Here is a 21,078-nt window from a genome sequence, read left to right as displayed (position 1 = left end):
TGTCTCTCATTCAACTAGTGTCAGAAGACATGGCATTGATTTTGAGTCAACATGACCTGGAAGCTATCAATTAAGACGTGTTCCTATGCAAAGTGAATGGGATGGATCAGACGTGAAATTTGACTAAGGCGCCGAAATTGTCCAGCTATCACAAGTCACTAAATTAATTCCCATAAAGGTTCTCATGAGAGGGATATTAATTAATATCATTAATAAATATTGATACAAATATTTCTGAGTTTGAGTTACCACAAAATTGCTATTTCACAACTATGTAGTGCCCCTTTAAATGGGATTACAAATTGAGATGTACCCTTAAGAGTAATTTGCAACATGGAAGTTAGCAGGAAACACACATGAGTTAAACAACAAGGACAAAAACTTCATGGGAGAATTTGTGTGTATCAAGCCTGATAATTCAATTGCATGCATTTTAATATTTTTTTGCAGTTGCCATTTGTGTCCAGGTGGTGGCAGAGCTGTGCAGACAGGATGATTGTTGTCTGATGAACAAAGGCCTTCTCATGGGTGTAGAAACAACATATCGCGGCTTTATTGTGAGGTGCACGAAACCAGACTTTTCTTGCTGCTTTTCATGCCATGTTCTAATAGACGCAAACATGCCACTGAGAGGCGAATCACTTTGTGTTTGAACGACACAAACTCACTGTGCTCAGTGATGTGAGTCGTTTGGTAATAAAATCAGCAACTATTCAACCTCACAATCACGCTTTTCCCGGTTCCTGGAGGTGTGTGTGTGTGTGTGTGTGTGTGTGTGGGGGGGGGGGGGGGGGGGGGGGGGGGGGGGCATGTTGTAGTAAGTGTGGGTGGCTTTATGAATCACCCTCAGAGGTGGGAGGGGCCCTTCTGGTAAAGTATCTCTGTACGTGTGCGCGCAGCGTCACCACAGTCAACAGCAGCCGTGTAACATCTGCGCAGGTCAAAAACCCTGTGTGTGTTTTTATTTTCAAGAACAGAAAAAAAAAGAGAGCAACACTCGTGGCCTTCACAGCTTTGCAGCCCCGCGCAGCAGCAGCAGCAGCAGCAGCCGCCTGCCTCCCTCCACCCGTCTGTCATTTTATTTTTATGTTTTTCAGCGTCACATCCCGCTGGCTGCAGGAATGTAGAGACGCGGAGCTTTAAAAATAGCATCCTCTCCTCTGTCAGCGCTGCTCCGCTGGCTCCGCAGCACTGTGGTGCGAGAAGCAGGAATGCGAAGATGGCTACAGACCTAGGAGAGCTGCTGGTCCCGTATATGCCCACCATCAGGGTGCCCAGGACTGGAGACAGGGTTTTCAAGAGCGAGTGCGCCTTTTCCTTCGACTCCCCAGTAAGTGTCCGTCTCTGTCTCTCTCTCTCTCTCACACACACACAGCGACACATGAGCGTGTAGTTTGCGGGGAGGGGACGTTCGTCGCGGGCATTTGCGGTTTGACAGTCGGATGTGGACACACGTGAATCTGCTCCGTGTGCCTCCCATGGCCGCCTTCCCCCCTGTGAACCCGACGGGCACAAATAAATAATGAAATGTTGTTTACATCTCACAGGAGAGGGAGAGAGAATGGAGGGGGCGGAGGGGGTTTCCCCTACAGGCCAGAGTAGCGTCCGAGGTGAGGTGAGGCGAGAATTAGTGGGGCTAGCTAACTAACGCACCTGCCCGCCCCGGGGTCCGGATGGATGTGAGGGGGCGTCAGCAGCCATGTCAGGTTGTAGCCGTGCAGGAGACAGCTGCCGTGTGAGTTTACAGCCACCTTATGCTGCGCTAAAAATGGACCAGAAGTGTGTCAGTGGTGCTCGGACGATGTTTCTAGCATTAAATGCACACACAAGGCGCGTTTACAGTGCCCTCAATGGTGTTGTCCTCCAACAATCATTTCATAGTGTTATGTACAGTTAGAAGAAAATTAAATGCCGTGTTCAGGAATCCACTTACAGTGACCAAGCAAAAACAATGCTAATGCTGGTTGACTTAAAGAGGCTGTATGTAGTTTGAAATAAAAAAAACCCCAGAATTGTAATATTTACAGTATTAATGAGGTAACTATACCAACTCGGGAATATTTATTTTTTCCATAAGTGAAGAAACAAGCTGTTATCAGAGGAAATTAAGGTCCCCAAGAGCAATGTTTGGTGCTTTAAAGGTGGCAGGGTCTGCCACATATAAACAGAGTAAAACAGTATGAAATTGTGTTGGTCAGTTTGTTTATTCTGTCATGACAACAAAGAGAGTTTCATCATTTACTTTGTGCAGTCAGTCAGCCAGTGAAGATTTTTCTCCTCTGATTGAAAGTTCTTTCCCAAAATGACACAGTGGATCTTTAAAAGTACGTTTTTGTGCTTTATAATGAGTTTATAGTGGGCTGTATGGTATGTTTTTTTTTAATATTATTATGTCACTAGAGTTCACTGAAAACCTCCCGGACCATATTTTGATGCATGTATTAATTTATTTTGTCATTTTCTATTTTCCCCTTCTGTGATGAATACTCACAGGGTGTCAAAACACATGAATGTTTTCATTTTATGACTGTTTAAATACTTGCAGAGCATCCTGTACTGTATTGTATGTCTGACGACGGGTACGGTGCTGTAAAAAAGGATTTCCACTTGGGATGATAAAGTCTAAGTCTAAGCTTTATGTGAAGATTTGTGACAAAAAACAAATGAGAGTGTTTGTCTCTCACCCCTTCTACATTGAACAAAAAAACCTACTTCGAGATGGAAACCCTTTTTAAAGGTGACTCAGCTGTCTGGAGTTCATCATGTCGGTCCGAAGACTGGTTTATTTTTATCCTTGCACTGTTGAAGCTCATATGTCACTCTGGGCCACTTAAAGGTTTATCACAGGGGTTTATAAGGCCTCCACTGATTGCAGATGTAGGTTAGTTTCGAAGGGGGTGTTTAGTCCCCGACAGTCCACCACATGTAACACCACCACACCTGAAATGTGATTCACTGGTCACATGCAGATCTGTTGAATGTGAGGAAATGATCAAACCGCTGTATCCTGTAAAAAGCGGGTTAAGATACAGTTGGTCAAAGTTGGGACGTGATGTGTGTGCGGCTTTAGCTCACAGACACCCATCAGCAGTTTTAATGGGGAATGGTGTTAACATACTTTTAGTGAAGAGGGATCACTTTATTGGTAAAGTGAATTTTCTATGTCGTTGCATGTGACTCAATGCTCATATTCCTTAGCTGCATAACTGATTTTTTAAAATTGCTCGCATGAAGCAACATTTTTGAGATAATTGACACCTTTTGTCCATCATAGTGTGCATGAGGTGAATGTGTTTTCTGTGGAGTTGCCATATAAACCAGGTTTCTCAGCAGCAGGCATTTTCTTGATCAAAGCGATATATATATATATATTTTTTTTCTTCTGTGCAAGAGTGCTGGAACAGATTTTTGGCAGTTTGACAAGATGCAAGACGTCGTCTTTGAAAATGTGCCTGCAGTATCATTGGCACACATCTCTAACTTGCGTTGTGTTGGATTGTTGTAACTAGTGCCAGGTAGTGTGGAACAAAGTGCGCTATGAATGGAACTGATTATTCTCTTCCTATTTTTCCTGTGAAATACTTTTAGCAAGAAGGCTAAAGACACTGTTAGAGGGAATACTTGTGTGAGGATATAATACAGAGTAACAAGTACAACCCTGCCTTCTAGCTTCTCTGAAATAAATAGATGTTCTGTGAAATGTGCTGTTGTGTCGGTGGTTGTTCACTTCGTGCTGCTGTTCATTGTTACTGTTTGTTCTGGTCCGCAGGAGTCAGAGGGAGGCCTGTATGTGTGCATGAACACATTCCTGGGCTTTGGACGAGAACATGTGGAGAGACATTATCGCAAAACAGGACAGAGTGTTTACATGCACCTCAAGCGACATGTGAAAGAGGTACGTTTTACCCCTGTGCTGCATTTCCTGTTGGAGTCTGATATTTAATGGCGCCACAGTTTCTATAGTACATTTGTAATCAATAAGAAAATACAACACAAAAGACAACAATAGAGACATTGACATGGGATCATATTAAACAACAATAGTATAGAAAAGTTGAATACAAAAAGGGCAGAGAGGTTACAACCAATGATATCTCCCCAGTTTCCACAGTCTCCCCTCAGTTTCAATGAAGACACTGATATTTGTCAGCTTCAGGCAGATCTCAATTGTATATCCATGATGATATATATATATATATATATATATATATATATATATATATATATATATATATATATATATATATATATATACACAGTGAAACCCCGACTTACAAGGTGAATTTGTTCCAGAGGGTCTTTCGTAAGTAAAAATTTTCGTAAGTCGAAGCACCCTTTTCCCTATAAATAGCGTAATTCGTTCCAGGCCCCCTACCAGTCGTGTATTTCTTCTACAAATATGACTTAATATTTGAAAAAAAAACACTAAGAATATTCCAAAATACAATCTGAAATGAAGAAACTAATTTATAAATGATAAATGTATTAATAAATATCAATAAAATGAATTATGTATGTACCTTTTGAGTGAGGCGATGCTGGCTGAAGACGAAGTTCTTGGTGGAGGAGGAGGTGGCGGAGGTGGTGGAGGCTGAAGAAAGCATACGAATGCATGCATACATACGTACGTGTACATGTACATAACATTATGGAATTTAATTCTAAACATTAAAACTAAAACTTACATTTACGTTAATTAATGTACGTATGTACACTGTGCAATGATATTTTTTTAAACATTTTTTTAAACTTATAATTTTTTAAAAAGAATTATATTTTATAATTTTTTTTAAATTTCAGTTGTGACAAATTTCAAATTAACGTGAATGTTCCTGTATTTGTGGGATTTCGTTACGTGGGCATTTTGCCGTACCACGGGCAGAAATATTGCCGTTAAGTGCCTTCGTACACATATATATATTTATATACATATATATACTCAATCATCTGTTGTAACTCATGCTTATTATAGTTATGTACCAAATATAAATACACTGTGAATCTCCCAACATTTAATTAGGAAATTAACCACCGATGTAACATTTCTAAGCACTATGTAAACATTTTATTAAAGGGCTTCAGCATAATATAATTTAGCAGAAAGCAGATAAAAGTATTTATTGATGTGTTTGTCAATAATTGTTGCTCTTCCATTGGGCATCCATGAGCAGAAAAATGAACGATAATACAGGAGAACACTCCCCAACAGAAAACATGTCTTAATATGAGAAGTTAACAATTGTTGACAAATAAAAATGCTATTATTTCTTCTTGTAATTACATTATAATGTGTTATAAACCATTAATTAAACATGTATGTACTGCTTATAGGTGATAGATAGAGGGATGTAAAGTAAAGCAACACTCAGGTGGTAGATTGTGTGATTAACACTGTCAGGATTACAGGATTAGGTTAAATGTAGCAAAGGGATGCAATAAAGTTAAATGTTGCAGATAAAGGTACAATGGGATCTGGGCTGCTGATAAGAGTGATTAAATTACAGTGTATTCCCTGCATTAACTTGGAAACTGAATTCTTGGTCATCCACATTTAATATGAAAAATAGGGAAAAAAAATAGCAACTCTGTTTGAGCCTTCTCCTTTAACTTGACCATTTTGACTTTCAGACTGTGGACTGAGTGTTATAACTTCACATTTTTGTCATGTGTAATGCTATATGTTTCCTTATTTGCGATGAAGTTTCCCAGAAAGAACCTGGCAATTTGTGCTAATTATGTTTATTAGAATTAATCTCCAACATAACTCAATAGTCTTACTGTAAGTGCACAGCAGGCCAACTGAACATGAGAGTGCAACAGAATACAGTTTACAACAATAAATGATGATATAAATAAATAGTGAAATAAATTATAATTATAGAACATTCATTTGGATTGACATGGAGCAATTCTGTTAAGACAATTCTTATTTGCCTTATAATGAGTACCAATTTACATAATTCATTCTTTTTTATTCTGAAAATTCTGACCCACAAAATGAATTGTTACAACTATATTAAAGGTCTAATTTGTTGATTTTTGAGTCTCATTCCAAACTTGTCAAATACTGACGGTTTTGGGATTGTAGGTCGGGCTGGTCACCATTCCAAAGCACCAGTATTTGACGGGTTGGGAATGGGACTCATAAAAATCAACTCTCTTACAAATTGGACCTGTGAGAGATGTTGAAATGCTACCTCTGGAATTCAGATAACAACATTTTGGTGTATATAATGAAATCACACGAGATTTTAACAAACAGAATCTGTTCATACTAAGCGAGAAGTATAAAAGAAACATCAAACAATATAATGCAATCTAAAACAACAACCCTGCTACAAATATTTTCAAAAATTGTTAAGTTGTTGGTGAGACCGCAGCTCACAGCTATTGATTTAACTTCACGCTAACTTTTATAGTCTGTGGTGTTGTTGCATACGATTGCATTGTATTGCAAGGCGTTTCAGTTATTTTGCCCGTTCTTGTATGAATAAAAAAAATAACTCAACGAACAAGTCATGGACCCAAAACAAGCCCTTTTTTTTGAAGAGTTGATGGTAAACAACAAAGGCCCGAGCTGATGCCATGTTTTCTTTGTGGCTCTAATTGCCCTCAGATAAGCTATGCTTTGTAAAGAGCTGCTATTTCCATGCCTGGTTCTGGCAGCTGCTCACATTCTGCAGGCTCCCGTGTCTGCTGTTTTTTTCCCATGAGTCCACTTGGTCGCGAGTGTGTCAGCATTCTCTGCCTTTCTGTCTGCCTGTGCCCTGCCGAGTGAACAGGAGTCAGTCACCTGAACCACAGAGGATATGTGGGAAACCAGTCGCTGGGGTTGTTTTTCACATTTTTATGAATACTAAGTGGTTGATGCTAAAAATTTATGACTTTATTTGAGTTTTGTACCGCTCTGAACAGTATGAGGAGGAAGATGATCACTCTCTGCAGGCTCAGACAGGCCACATGAACACACTGTAAATAAGATCTGTCCGAGTCTACAAATCAAACTGTGCAACTGAAGAAGTTTCATTTATCATTCTTTAATGTTGACCATGACACCGACAGGGGTTTTCCCCCCGCCTCGTAACCTGACCTGGCAACTGGAACATTCAGCATCTATTTCTAACAAAATGACAACCATCTGGACCTTCTGTCACAGCAAAGCATAACAGCATTTTACAGCATTTTACAAAGAGAATCATTAAAGGGTGTTTTTTTTATGTGAGGAGGTTCTTTGATCCAGTTTAATCCCTTTTCTTCCTGTTTCCCACAGAAAGCCACAGGAGCTGCAGGAGGCGCCATCCCCAGACGGAGAAATGGAAAAGTGTTTCTAGGTAAGTGAGAGGCAGTGGTGTAAGAAGTACTGCTTTGCTTAAGTAAAAGCACTAATTCTACTATGAAAAAATACTCAGAAAACACAGATTTCAAAATGTTACTTAAATATATAATATATAGGAATTTTGCGTCAGAATGTTTAGAAATGACCAGACATTTTACCTCGTCTGTGAACATTTGTGCCCGAAAGATTTTCATCAGCAGCAATGGTTGTTTAATATTGTGTTCACCACCATCAAAGTCAGATTGAGTGCAAGACCATTTGTGAGCTCATATTACGAGCAGTGGTACACACCGAGTGTGTGTCCATCTGTATGTTTAAATTTAAGAGGACTCTCATTGAATTTGGAAATCAGAATAGATTCTGGTTCTCTCCTTTTCACCCCTCTAATTTCTGTAACATTACATTCTCGCTGCTGTAGTCAGCTTAATAAACAGGAGTGAGGATAGGTACAAGGATAGGATCCCAAGAGGCTGATGTTAAATATGAACGTTTAAGAAGAATGCAGAAAAGTATTCAAAAGTAAAAGTAGCAGTTATCTAGAAAAGGGTCTGTGCGATACATTTATAATCATAAATTAACATAATTGGATTAACACTGATGCACTGGTATCTAAGTAGCCTAGTGGTGGTGTAGCTGTTGAGGTGGAGGTAGTTTTATATTATGTTATATACAGTAACATGAGTCCAATTGTTCCAATTCTCCAAAAGGTCACAAGATTAATCTGAGGGGGTGATAAATGGTTGTAGAACAAACACAAATGAAAGATTTGCTTTTTGTTGGGGAAATATTGGAGAATTTGACCTTTTTGGACCTTATAAAGTTATTTAAATGAAACCATCTACACCTAAGAAATACCCCAAGACAGGACTCTGGTATTTCAATTATTGCTGAAAACAAATTAAGCTTGTTGGTGACGTGGTTTCATGTTTTGCATTGATTTGATGATTTGATATTAAAGTAAACATGATTTATGTGGTCAGAAACACCTCTCCATGAAGACAACCCCCTCCATTAGAAACTGGTGTTATTGTTTGGTACACTGTGGTGACCCGCCAGCTGCCCCTCCAACCAGCCCTCACCCAAAGTGCCAGATATTTCCCATGATGAGACCTCCTCCCCCTCCTCCTCCTGTGCTCCAAATATAGCCCATTTATTTGTATATGTGGTTGGTAACTGTTCTAAATCAAAGCCTGGCCTCCTCCCCCTCCTCCTGGTCGCTGGCCTCTCAGCTGCCGCCACCTGTCAACTCCCCTTCTAGGCTGACACACTTCTACTGCAGCTCTGACGCTGCTCAGAGAAGACCAGGTGTCGCTCTGCCTCCCTCCCTCATGGCTGCAGTGCGGGGGAGGAATTCCTTCCACTCAACCTCCATGTAATTGATGTTCCTGTTTTCTTATCGTCTGGAGCGTAATAGACTTTAATGTGCACCAGCTTCGATCTGACTCTTGTACATTAGGTCAACCCTCCTGCTGATGTCTGACTCTCGAGGAGTACTCTGTCAGACTCTTCTCTCTTCCTTTCTTGGATCCTTGATATGACAGCAGGCATGTATGTTTCCTCCGTCATCTCCATACCAGACCGGTGATCTAATCAGGCCGCTAGCTGCTAACGTCAGATGTTACCATGAAACCAGCGGGCACAATAACATAGTCGAGGATAACCTATGATCCTGTTTCTCATGAGTCATCACTCAACTTTAGTCTGGAGTGGAGAATGGACAGCTCTATATGGAGAGAGAAGAGACTATCGCTCGATTTGAAAAAGATTTGATTTATTGCTGACACTTGCCACATTGACTTATTCACATATGCACCCATACGCTGCTACGCGCAAAGTGCCCACATTCACAAAATATTTTGTTTTCATTAACTTAGTGTCTGTGGGTTTTGGACTGCTGTTTGAAGAAATTAAGATGTTACATTGTGCTTTAGGAAAATGTGATAAACATTTTCTTTCACTTTTTTTCTGACTAAAAGCACTTCTTTAATGGACTGAGCACAAAATCATTCATCAGGACATGTATGACCATATACATCAATATTGATAAAAATGTAAGGATAACTATTAGATTATTGATAAATAAAGATGAGTAATATGGATATAATGACTCAGACTAATTATAAGAACAAGTAGAATAGTCTGATAAGTTCAGAAAATTACATCACTGTGCTATAGTGCAGCCGTTAAGCCTCTAAGGAGGTTATAATCTCATATTGTGATAATGATATATGTAATACCGATCTATTGCTAAGAGTCACTTGAGTTTCATAAGCCATCCTCACTGCTCCTCAGTACCTCTGTAAGTTTCTGTTTGTAATAGTTACCTAAGTATAGCTCAATTCCCTCTGAGCAATAGAGTCATCAGCATTGTATGAAGTCATTTGTAACTATTGTAAAAACAAGGTGCCACTGATGGTTTTCTCGCTCAAGGATTCATCTGCATCCTCAGACTATTATGGTACTGACTAAATGAACAATACAGGAACATAAAAGGAACAGACCTCACGCTCAAACATTAAATGAGAACACCCCAAAACAAACACAATCACCAGGTAACGTCAGTCTAACAGCAGCTGATTGGATGTTCACTTCCTTCCCTGTAGATTTAGAGCTTAACCGTGATTTTAACGGAGAGGACTATGAATATGAAGACGAGGCCAAGCTCGTCATTTTTCCAGACCACTTCGAGATCCCCTTACCAAATATTGAGGAGCTGCCCGCTCTGGTCAGTGAGTCGCTGCTGCTCGTGCTCTGTGTGTTTCTATGCATGCCAATGGGAGGGTGCACTCAGTGGTCCCCCCGTCACTGAACAGCCACAGGCCTAAATCTGTTTTCTTGTTTAGGTTAAAGTTAGAAATTTCTGGTCAGAAATTTTAATTTGGCACTCAGGAGTATAATTTATGGAGGCTCAGAGTGAACTGAAAGCTGTTCCATAGAAAAGCTTCTGGGGAAACACTGGATGCACACACTGTCTAGGTGCCCTCATCACCTTTGGCTTTGTACATCAGTTGCTTCCTACCAGAGGAGACATTTTACTCTTTTAACTTCTGTTAAAAGAAGTTAAAAGAATAATAATAACTTCTTTTTCCTTTGCTGTTATGTTTGTTTTAAGAGCTTTTGTTTTGTTTTTCTAATTATTTTATGCACGTTTGGTTTTAATAAGCAAATTATGATGTTCATCCTGTTCATCCGTTTCTGCATCATAGTAGCAATATACTGCCACTCTGGCTTCCTCTGTTGGATCACTCGCTTTATTTGGCACAGCGTCACAATGTCTTGCATGTCTGCTGTCATCCTTTTGTGAAATTATGAAGTTTTATGTCGCTACACTAGTTGGATACAATCTTATATCGGCCAAAAGCAGAGTTAAAAGCAGAGAGAGGTTCTTACATTAGATATATTTTCATGTCAGTCACACCCACTCCCAGAATTTAATTCTGTCCCTGCTGTTACATCTGACGTTCAGGTGACCATCGCCTGTGACGCAGTGCTCAATGCACCATCAGCCTATAAGAAGCAGGAGCCTGAGTCCTGGGAGGAGGAGATCCAGGTGTCCAAACATGCCAGGAGCCTCAGACAGCTGGATAATGGAGTCAGGATCCCACCCAGGTAGGAAGCACTTTTATTTATCTCAATATTTGGGACAGTGATAGATTCCATTACTTTCTCAACATGTTCAGCCTTCAAAACATTTTCTGCATCTTTTCACACAGCAGTGGGTGTGATAGTGTTTGGATAGATAAACTATTCCTTTAGAAACTTTAGAGCGGGAGAGGTAGAGGAAGTCATTGCTAGGAATTTTTCCCTGGTTTCTTTTGATTCTTGTTCCTTTTCAAGTTTTTCTTGAATCCTTTTCCTTCCACTCAAAGAATGTTTAAGTAAATGTCAAAGTTTTCCTTCTTTATGCAGGAGTTAAAGTTGGTAAAACGCTTACAGCACAAAAATGGAGATTCATTTGAGTAAACATATGTGTGATCCATTAAAAAATTGCAATTGTCTTGCAGTTGTCATGATTTGGATATCTCTCAAATTGACAAAAGTCAGGTCAACAGATGGCTGCTTACTTTGTCTCTTGAAGTTTGCCTTGTTTATCCAGTCTGTTACCTGGCAAAATGTAAATTCTAAATAGAAAACCACATAATTTAAAAAACAGCACAATAGTAAAAACAGACTTGTTTCTTTGTGGTCAGTGGCTGGAAGTGTCAGAAATGCGAAATGAGAGAAAACCTGTGGCTGAACCTGACGGATGGAGCAGTGCTCTGTGGGAAGTGGTTCTTCGATGGAAGTGGCGGCAACGGTCATGCTCTGGAGCACTACAGAGAGACCAATCACCCCCTGGCAGTCAAACTGGACACCATCACACCAGATGGAGCAGGTCTGAGAAACTTGATGTGTGCATTTAAACTGTTAGTGATCAACGTCCTTTACTTTTATTTTTTTTTCACTAATGCAAAGTTTCACTTGCCGTTGCTATTGACATTCTCCAAGAATGCTGATGTTGTAAGTGAGAAAAAACTCTCACCATATTCTCACAGGCATCTAGTCTTTGTCTCTTCAAAGTCTAGATTAATTGTAGGGAATATTAAAATGTTTTTATTTTTTTTCCTTGTAATTTTACCAATTTAATCTTTGATACTAAAATGTTCTTGTAAATTTAGGACATTAATTAAAAAAATTCTCAGGATGTTATCCCCCTCTCATTAAACATTTTTACTTACAATGCTAATACACTATCATAGAAATGACAAAATATGTACTACAGCTTATCTTTTCTTGTTTAAATGGTCAAATGGTATCATTTAAAGGTTGATAAGTGCACCTGTACAATCTAATGCAAAGCAATACAACAGCCAAAGCAATATTTAATCTGTCATAAAGTTTATTGTCGTCAGTTTTTATTCAGGGATTTAATTCAGATGTTGAGATTGGTTTTGATGCCTTCTGTAGTGATGAAGTAATATTTAGCATTTTACTTAGAGGTGATTATAATGTTTATTTATGTCTGCAAATACAGCAACAATGTAAGCTTATCTTATAAAATGGTGGTATGGTATGGAGGACCTGCTGACCAGAAATCTGTCATTAGAAAATAAATATGTTAGAGCAGATAAAAAAATTGGACCTATCATAGTGACTGACTGATATTTGGTTCCAGATGTGTACTCATTTGAGGAGGAGGAAGCTGTGTTGGACCCTCACATATCAGACCACTTGTCACACTTCGGGATAGACATGCTACAGATGCAGAAAAGAGTAAGTTGTCTTGGCTGTGAACAAACCAAACAAAAAATAAAATGCGACTCCTCCTCAGTAAAGGTTTGACACCGAGCTCTCTCTTTCTCTCTCTCCCTTTAGACAGAGAATGGGCACCACACAGACAATAACTCCCGGCCACGAGTCAGTGAATGGGAGGTGATCCAGGAGTCGGGCATGAAGCTGAAGGCAGTGTTTGGTTCTGGTTACACAGGCATCAAAAACCTTGGCAACAGCTGCTACCTCGGCACAGTGATGCAGGTCCTCTTCAGCATCCCAGACTTCCAGAGGATGTGAGTATTTACTTAGAGAAAAACACAATGTGATTATTTTTCTATTATGCAGACTCAGCTGCCATCTTTTTTTTATGTTATACTTTTTATATATTTTAGCATTAAGTGTTTATACATTTTAAAAAATGATTTCAAATATATAGTTGTTTTTTTTGTCAGCTACTTAAGAGATTTTGCAGCCAGCATTTGGATATGTGAGTTTTACACTGATCAAAATAACTTTTTTCTGTTCGAAAATGACGTATGACAATCATTGATGAATGAAAGAAAGAAAGTAAAACTACAGTAGTTCATATGGTCATATGTATCTTTTGTAGTGGTTTTTAGAGGTAAAAATACATTTTTATGAAGTATTTTTTCCTGCCAACTCTTTTTTTTGTATTATTAATGGTAATCTATATATGTTTCTATATAGATAACACAAAATGAATGCTTCTTTATAAGTCAATTAGAATAACTCTTATGGCCTCCAGCAGGAGGTGTCAGTGTCTTCTTGGTACCACCTCATGTGTTTCCAGTGGTCTTGTGTCTGAGTGTGTGACATGTATTTTGATCTTTAGGTATGTTGGTAATCTTCAGAGGATATATGACTATTCACCGCTTGACCCCAGCCAGGACTTCGCCACACAAATGTAAGTGGCTCTGGTGTTACATAATGCAGTTTTCAAGTACGCAAAACAAGTGAAGACATTTTCCCACCTGCTGCTGTCTCTGTGGTTGGAAATAGACATAGGTCTTGTTATGAGTAACTGACTTCAAATTCGTATTGAACAACACTGCATAAGTTTCGTCTATGACTCTTAGTCAAGCTAATAGATCATAGACATTTTGTGAGATTGAAAGCCCTTATGCTTGTGTGTACTGGTGAACACGTGGCGTATTATGTCATAGAAACCAGTGTGTTGCAAGAGGTCAAGTCAGATGCTGAGACCCTGATGAAAGATAAGTAGAGCTTCATCCCGGCAACAGATGAATATCAGATGTATGAAGCAACAAACGTTTCAAATTGCCACATAAACATGTTTATACCCGTCACGCTTCTTAATTGATAGAGTCGCTCAGCACAAATCAGGCCCAGGAGAAAGAAAATCTGTATCTGTTAATGCATCGTGCCTGCTTTGATTAAATATGACCCCTCCTTTGAAAGCAGTGGCGGCAGATCCTGAGTGTTGAGTAAGGTAGGATTAAACTAACTATATTAACATGTTACCCTGCATCTTTTACTTAATATCTTGCAGAAGGAGATTCAGATAGTATTACATTGATGTAAAACCAATATTCATCCAATAAAAGCAATTATTAGCTGTTAGAATTGTCCACAGTGGTTTGATGATTATTTTGGAAATGTAATAATTGCCTAATTTTTTACTCATTTATTATTTGTTGTATTTATTTTTTGATATTTTATTTATAGTAATTTAGCAGACTGAATCTAGTCATTCTGGTGTAGGCATAAAACGGCCTTTCTTTGCATAGAAATTAGTTTATTAGTCTTCTTGATGAAATGAAAAACAAAAATGGATGGTAGATCAGGATTATCTTAAAGAAATATGACGAGAGGGACCATCTTATTAAACACACTCTATTATATCTATCTACTGTAAATATATTTTACCGTTTCAACCAGTAAATCCTTTCAAAGAGGATATTGCAGCTAAAATGAAAAAAACTATAACTACTGCTAAAGACTATAAAGCTTTAACAAGTTACCTCCAAATGCATTTTCTGAAGGTTTAAATAAAATACAGGCACCAATGGAGAAAGATGCAGGGCAGCAACTAAATATTTTTTTTTATTGTTGATAAATCTTTATATATTGTTACTTGTTGATATATACAATGTCATAAAAAGTGAGGATGTTGATAAGTGTTTCCCAAAAACCCAACAGGATGTCCTCAGTTGCCCAAAACTGTTCACTGTCATAGAGGAGTGAAGATTCAATAAAATAGTCACATTTTTTGAGCTTGAATCAGGGACCTTTTTTTGTAGAAATAACTCAAACTGATTAGTCTTTTAGCCGATGATATGCTGTTATGTTTATGCCTTTGTTTTTGTACGACAGGGCTAAGCTGGGACACGGACTGCTCTCAGGCCAGTACGCCAAACCACCCATGAAATCTGAGCTCATTGAACAGGTGATGAAAGAAGATTACAAGGTATTAAACTGGGTATGTCCAGCTCCCAAACTGGGTCCATAATCGGCAGAAGCATGTTAATACATGAGTGGTAGCAAAACTGTTTGGGTAGTCAAGAACGAGTTTCAGACAGCAGTCTCTTTTTCATGTTCTCCTGATTTAAACCTGAATCGACTGGTCATAATTCAGTAAATCTGTGTTATGAATACTCTTGAGGGTTTTTGTCATTTTGACCGCTGCACGGATGATGATTGAAACAAACAGAAGATGTCGAGTTTTCTTGTGCTCTGACCTTTTTCCTTTAGTCTGAAAATAACTTCTGGCTGCGGTCCCACATGTGCAACTCAAATTGTTTATGAACGCAGCTCCAGGCACAGCTCTAACAGTGATTTGCTTTCTGATTCCCCACATTGCTGCTTAATTTTCCTCTTAATCATTTGCTGAGCTTAATGATTGTCTTGGCTTCCTGTGCTCTTCAGAGTTCTTGGTCTGAGTACTTATTTTGTTTGGTTATTTATTTGTGTTTTTCCTTTACTAATATAAATGCACATGTCATGAAAGCATTGCATATTCCACACACGTAGTACACAGCTGTCTGGCCTGTAGGGAGGAAAACCATTAACGCATAATGGCACCCAGCACTAGGCTTGTTGTAAGCCTCACCAGCCTCGGTAATTGATAGGTCAGAGCTGTGATCCTGCACTTCCTCTACATGTGATGGTGGATGCATGTTGACAGGTGGCGATATATCGCAGGGTTTGAGTTGACATGCTGGGATCAGTGTGTCCTAAAAAAATATTTCTCATAACAATAACATTTTCTCATTAAAATGGCTTTTAAAGTCAATTCATGTGCGAACAGTTGTATAGGTGACATTTTGTCTGACGAGTGTGGCAGGAAGATGAACTGATATTTGATTTGTTTGGTAGGTGTATACTATATATCTTCTGCAAGAGTAGCAATTAGTGAATTTAAAGGAAAAATTTGTCATTTTGCACAGTGTGTTTCTGGCAGAGAGCTGATGTCTTCTGAGAGGCAGTTTGTGACACTGAAAACACATGAGGTGAACAAAAACAACATTCACAGTGCCATCTAAGTTGATAACTGAGGGCTCTGTATGCTCAGTCCCCCCCCACCATCACCACTCCAATGCTCCTGTCTGCTGGTAAAGCACTGGCACATTGTTCCCACCCCCAGGAGAGTAACTGATTTATAATAAGACCTGGATACTTATACTCCATCACCACCTCAGTCCTCACTTCTGATCCAAGATGGAGCAGGTGGTAGAGCATCACATCTAAAATGGTAATGAGGAGGTTGATTTCAATCTCATGTCTATCTGTTAATGATGAAGAAGTTTAGCCAAGCATAAGTTAAGCTTAGCATACAGATGGGCGGTAACTTCCCGTAGTCCTCACTGGTTGCCTGGCAACTGCTCGCAGCCGGGAAACCATGTGAAACATAAAAATCTCATAAGATACACATTGGCTTAATGAAATGACAAATAAAACAGTTGGTTAATGAGCTTTAGAGGTGTTAGTTCCTTCAGACAGAGCCAGATTAGCTGTTTTTCCTCTCAAATTTAACTTAAGCCAGCTAATGAAAGCCAACTTACTTCACCCAGCACTTAACTGACTGAGAGCAGCATCAATCTTAGCATGAGCTCATGTAGTGAGGGTGGAATACATGTAGTTATCCTTATTTCCCAAAATATGTTCAATTTTGGGTTAAATATAAAGATTAACATGACAGAAATTGTTTAAGTAACAGGCTGCCAGTGCCACATTAACATTGGTCTTGTTATATAAGCTTGAATGTATTGCTGTAAAGTTATAAAGTGCAGGACATAATTTCTTGTGTTTTGGGGCATATGAAGACTTCTAAATACCAAACCCAGTTTTATTTTACTCGCTAGTCAGTATGCTCAGTCCCTTAAGACCCATTACAGATAGAGGATTTGTATTTTGCACAAGATGTTCAATACTTGGGAGACATCCTAACTTGACTCATGGCAGCCAATTGTCAGACTTGGACAGGAAAGAGGACTCAGATGCAGTATAGGCAGAAGTAATGTCAAGTTTTATTGATCTGTTTTTGCAGCTCTCCAGAATGAATGAAAACCAAAAGGCTATGAAAATCTGAGGGACAAACAAAACAACATGGAACACAGAGTAACAAAAGACGCTCCCGCAGGAGGAAAACCTACTCTATTCTGGAATCAATCTTAAGTATCAAAATTACAAAATAAATCTCTCCGAAGAGGAAGCACAAAGGCTATGAAAAATAACTACTCTTTCTTATGAAAATTATTAACACAAAATCGCTCACAAGGAGGAGAAAATAAAAAGCTATGAAATCTCAAAATTCAAACACAAAACTTAACCAGAAAAATACAACTTAAATTCACTCTTCTCAAGAGGACAAAAATTCAGATAAATAAAACAAGAACAATAATTATCAAGGCGAGGACCAGGACTGTGGTTCAAGGCTTCGGTATACGACATGGAAGATGAAATACTTTGGCGACACAGACAGGGGAAGACAAAGACTTTATACACATGGGAGAGGGGAACACAGGTGGAAACAATCAGGAATCAGGGATGACGTCAGACCAGGGACACAAGAGGAAAGGCAAGTGACGTGAAATGAGAGGAGAGTTACTTTCAAAATAAAACACGAAATTCATGAGACAGATCCCAAGACAAGACAACCTCACCGCGATGTGACACCAATGAAATGTGTTGGCATTCAAAATATTATCCAAATATTTTTCTAAAGATTAAAATCAAGTCGCTTCACTGGAGCTATCAAGAACTATATGAGCCACGGTTCTTCAGATTGGATTCACTGGTGGTTCTCATGCACAGAACCTGGCACCAGCAGTCCAGCGTGTACATGTAACATCTTATATTTCCCTCTGATATGAGTGGAGCGTTCCTGCCTCAGAGTGTGTGACATCCAGATGTTCTCTTTCCAGCACCAGCAAAAGGGTGTCTCTCCCCGGATGTTCAAGTCCCTGGTCAGCAGGGGACACCCAGAGTTTTCTTCCAACAGACAACAAGATGCCCACGAGTTCCTCCTGCACATGATCAACCTGGTGGAGGTGAGTGGAGATAAACCTCTGTTTGATTTTTACTTGCTTTTACTGCTATTCCAATTTGCAAGGATTTATGTAAATGTGTACACATGCTGCAGTTGATTGTTGAAATGTTATGAGTATAATATATATATTGGAGCGTCCTTACACACCTCCACTGATAGATTATACCACAATGACAGAACAGAATGAGATGCTGTTTTTCACAAAACTGACCGTCCCTTATTATTATTCTACAAAATGACTGTGATACGTCCGACCCCTGACACACATGGACCGACAGTTGATTGGGAGGGGAGGGTCTGTTTTTGACTGTCTCCTTGGTTGGTACATACACATGTGGTGCTGCTCTGATGTGTCTCTCTAAAACAGGATATATATATATATAGCTCAGTGCTATCTGTTACACAGGGGGACAGATTATGCTTCCCTCTCTGCCTCAGACATGATACATGCCCTGACTCGGACCTGACATTTCCTCCACCTCATGTTGTGAAGACACACGACCAGCGTTCTCTGAGCCTCAGTTAGTCAATATTTGCCCCCAGTATCTATTATGCCTGGATGATTTATAGATATTCTATCCTTGTTGTGATATCGTGAGACTGCTATATTGAGATAGAGTTGTCTTTTTCTGGTTTTATTACAGTAAAGTCAAGTCATTTTCTGAACTCACCAGACTTGTTTTAATACTTGTCTTTACCCACATAGTCATTATATCCACATTACATATGATTATTTATCATAAATCTTATTGTGTTGATATTTTATGAAGGTACCAATAGTCATCCCAACGATATTGTCACAATATCGATGTCGAGGTGTTTGGTTAAATATCATGATATAAGATTTTGTCGACCAGTCATATACATAAATGAAATATCGGAATATTAATTTAAGGCCATATCGACCAGCCAAATTGTCTATAGAAGCTCTTGTGCTCAAACTTGGCTCTCTAGAAAACCCATTATTTAGTCGTTTTAGTCCTCAGCTAGATACTGATTTAGTTCCAGACATGCTATCACACATGGATAACGTGACTAAATCCACCACCATCAGCAACATTTTCCTCCATCTGTGTCAGTCTGCATGCTTGGCCTGAGTAAAATTATAACTTGTGTATTTCTGTAGTATCTTAGAATAGAAGGCCTGTCTTGCAGAAAGGCTGCAGTGCAAACTGGTGTGCTAAGTCGCCATGCCATCCTTCATCGCAGTCTTCAAATAAACATGGTGTAAACCTCGGTGACCCTCGCCATTCATAGAAGACAGAGTCAGAGCCGCTTTGTGATGATGATTAATGTGCCTGTGATTCTGGATAGATGCAAGACTCTCAGTTATGAAGGGTATGGTTAATTGAGGCGTCTCCTAAATTATAGAATTGCATCTACATTATGACCAGCTGTATTAACAGATCTGGGTCAAACAGCAGTTGTGTCCATGTTGTGCCAGGAGACTGTTATAGACCAGTAAAGAATAGCAGAAAGATAGAGTTGCATTTCAGACCTCAGGCTGTCGAATGTTTCACAGAAGTTTTACATGTTCACGGTGAAGCTTCTGGACAGACATACAGTATTTTAATGTACATAGTTTCAATTAACATTGTTAAGGGGTTGATTAATGATAAAAGATATTAAAGGAGGAATAGGAGGGAATACACATATTTGAACAACATTTTTAACTCTAACCCTCCGTTTTTTAGAATTAAAGTGAAATAAAACTGGGGGCCAAATTGGTCAACTTTGGTCAGTGCTCCATTTATGGCAGTCCTTCTTTAGACCATGGGACACTAAAACCCTCCAGGCGAATTAACTTTATACTTGATTATTGGTGCATCAGCCCAGGATGACAACCTATTCCGTTATCGTGTGAATGAGTCGTGACACCATTTCTGAAAGTAAAATTTAATTTGACTTATCTAAAGCAAGACTGAATTGATAAAAATGTGCAAAGAAAACACAGTTTATCAACTGTAGTCACAACAGAATTCTGTCGCTGGTCTGTATTTGTTTATCAAACTGAAAAATGTGCCTGATCAACAGAACCCCGTCTCTGGTCTGTATTTGTTTATCAAACTGAAAAATGTGCCTGATCTCATGTCCTCACATTGTGGTTGATATTTAACTCATCGTCTGTGTACATTCTTCTGTGAACAGAGGAACAGCACCAGCTCAGAGAATCCAAGCGACGTCTTCCGCTTCCTGGTGGAGGAGCGGACTCAGTGCTGCCAGTCACGTCGGGTCCGTTATACTCAGAGAGTGGACTACTGCATCCAGCTGCCCGCCCCCATAGAGGCGGCCACCAACAGAGGTAAAAAAGCTCCTGTGCGCACACACGTACACATAAATTGTGGTGCTGCTGCGAGAGGCCACAGCTGCCTCCGGTCAGAGCAGCTGGCATGACACTGGGCTCAGGTGGTACCAGCTGCTGGGAGAACCAACAGGTCCTTCTCTGAAAGGGCACAGAAGGTCCTGACAATAAAACAATGACTGTTAATACACTTAATATGCATTTTGGAATGATATGGTGAATCTTATGTACTATTTTAAGATGATGAACATTATTATAACACAGCCAAATACAATGTCTTTATAATTACTGTAAACAAATGTGACTATGATCAAGATGATAGTCATCTTGAATGTAACATGAATGCATTGAATAAGTCATTGATGTTAAAATGCCACTGATTTCATTCTGCCAGAGGAGCTGCTGGCGTACGAGGCCAAGCGCAAGGACGCTGAGGAGAACATGCGGGCTCCACCCGAGCCGGTGAGGGCTCGGATCCCCTTCACGGCGTGCCTGCAGGCCTTCACAGAGCCAGAGAACGTTCCAGATTTCTGGAGCTCGGCGCTGCAGGCCAAGTCAGCGGGAGTCAAGTAAGTAAAGGGCCACCTGTTCCTGACTAGTCTACACCTTGCTGTTTATAAATTTAAACCAGTTGCATTTATAAACTTGTCTTTATTT

General features: G+C 39.4%; 1 protein-coding gene across 4 annotated transcripts in view; it reads left to right on the top strand.

The window, feature by feature from the left end:
• The first annotated feature begins 903 nt into the window (after positions 1-903).
• The window catches only part of usp13 (ubiquitin specific peptidase 13), a 34,822-nt gene continuing 14,647 nt past the window's right edge, over positions 904-21,078 (top strand). Inside the window, exons 1-13 of one of the 4 annotated variants that reach the window (XM_037114265.1) lie at positions 904-1,330; positions 3,770-3,895; positions 7,271-7,331; positions 9,940-10,061; positions 10,803-10,945; positions 11,527-11,711; positions 12,492-12,589; positions 12,692-12,882; positions 13,443-13,514; positions 14,945-15,017; positions 17,995-18,120; positions 20,268-20,421; positions 20,816-20,990. In XM_037114265.1, coding sequence (XP_036970160.1) covers positions 1,220-1,330; positions 3,770-3,895; positions 7,271-7,331; positions 9,940-10,061; positions 10,803-10,945; positions 11,527-11,711; positions 12,492-12,589; positions 12,692-12,882; positions 13,443-13,514; positions 14,945-15,017; positions 17,995-18,120; positions 20,268-20,421; positions 20,816-20,990 — 1,637 coding nt within the window. In that variant the 5' untranslated portion in view covers positions 904-1,219. Of the gene's footprint in view, positions 1,331-1,432; positions 1,736-3,769; positions 3,896-7,270; positions 7,332-9,939; positions 10,062-10,802; positions 10,946-11,526; positions 11,712-12,491; positions 12,590-12,691; positions 12,883-13,442; positions 13,515-14,944; positions 15,051-17,994; positions 18,121-20,267; positions 20,422-20,815; positions 20,991-21,078 lie in introns of those variants that run through there. The other 3 variants (XM_037114263.1, XM_037114262.1, XM_037114266.1) reach the window with 3 other exon arrangements.

The sequence above is a fragment of the Acanthopagrus latus genome, chromosome 11 (genome assembly GCF_904848185.1).
Source record: "Acanthopagrus latus isolate v.2019 chromosome 11, fAcaLat1.1, whole genome shotgun sequence".
NCBI lineage: Eukaryota > Metazoa > Chordata > Actinopteri > Spariformes > Sparidae > Acanthopagrus > Acanthopagrus latus.
Note: the sequence above shows the minus strand (reverse complement) of the source record. Positions and strands in the feature narration are given on the sequence as shown.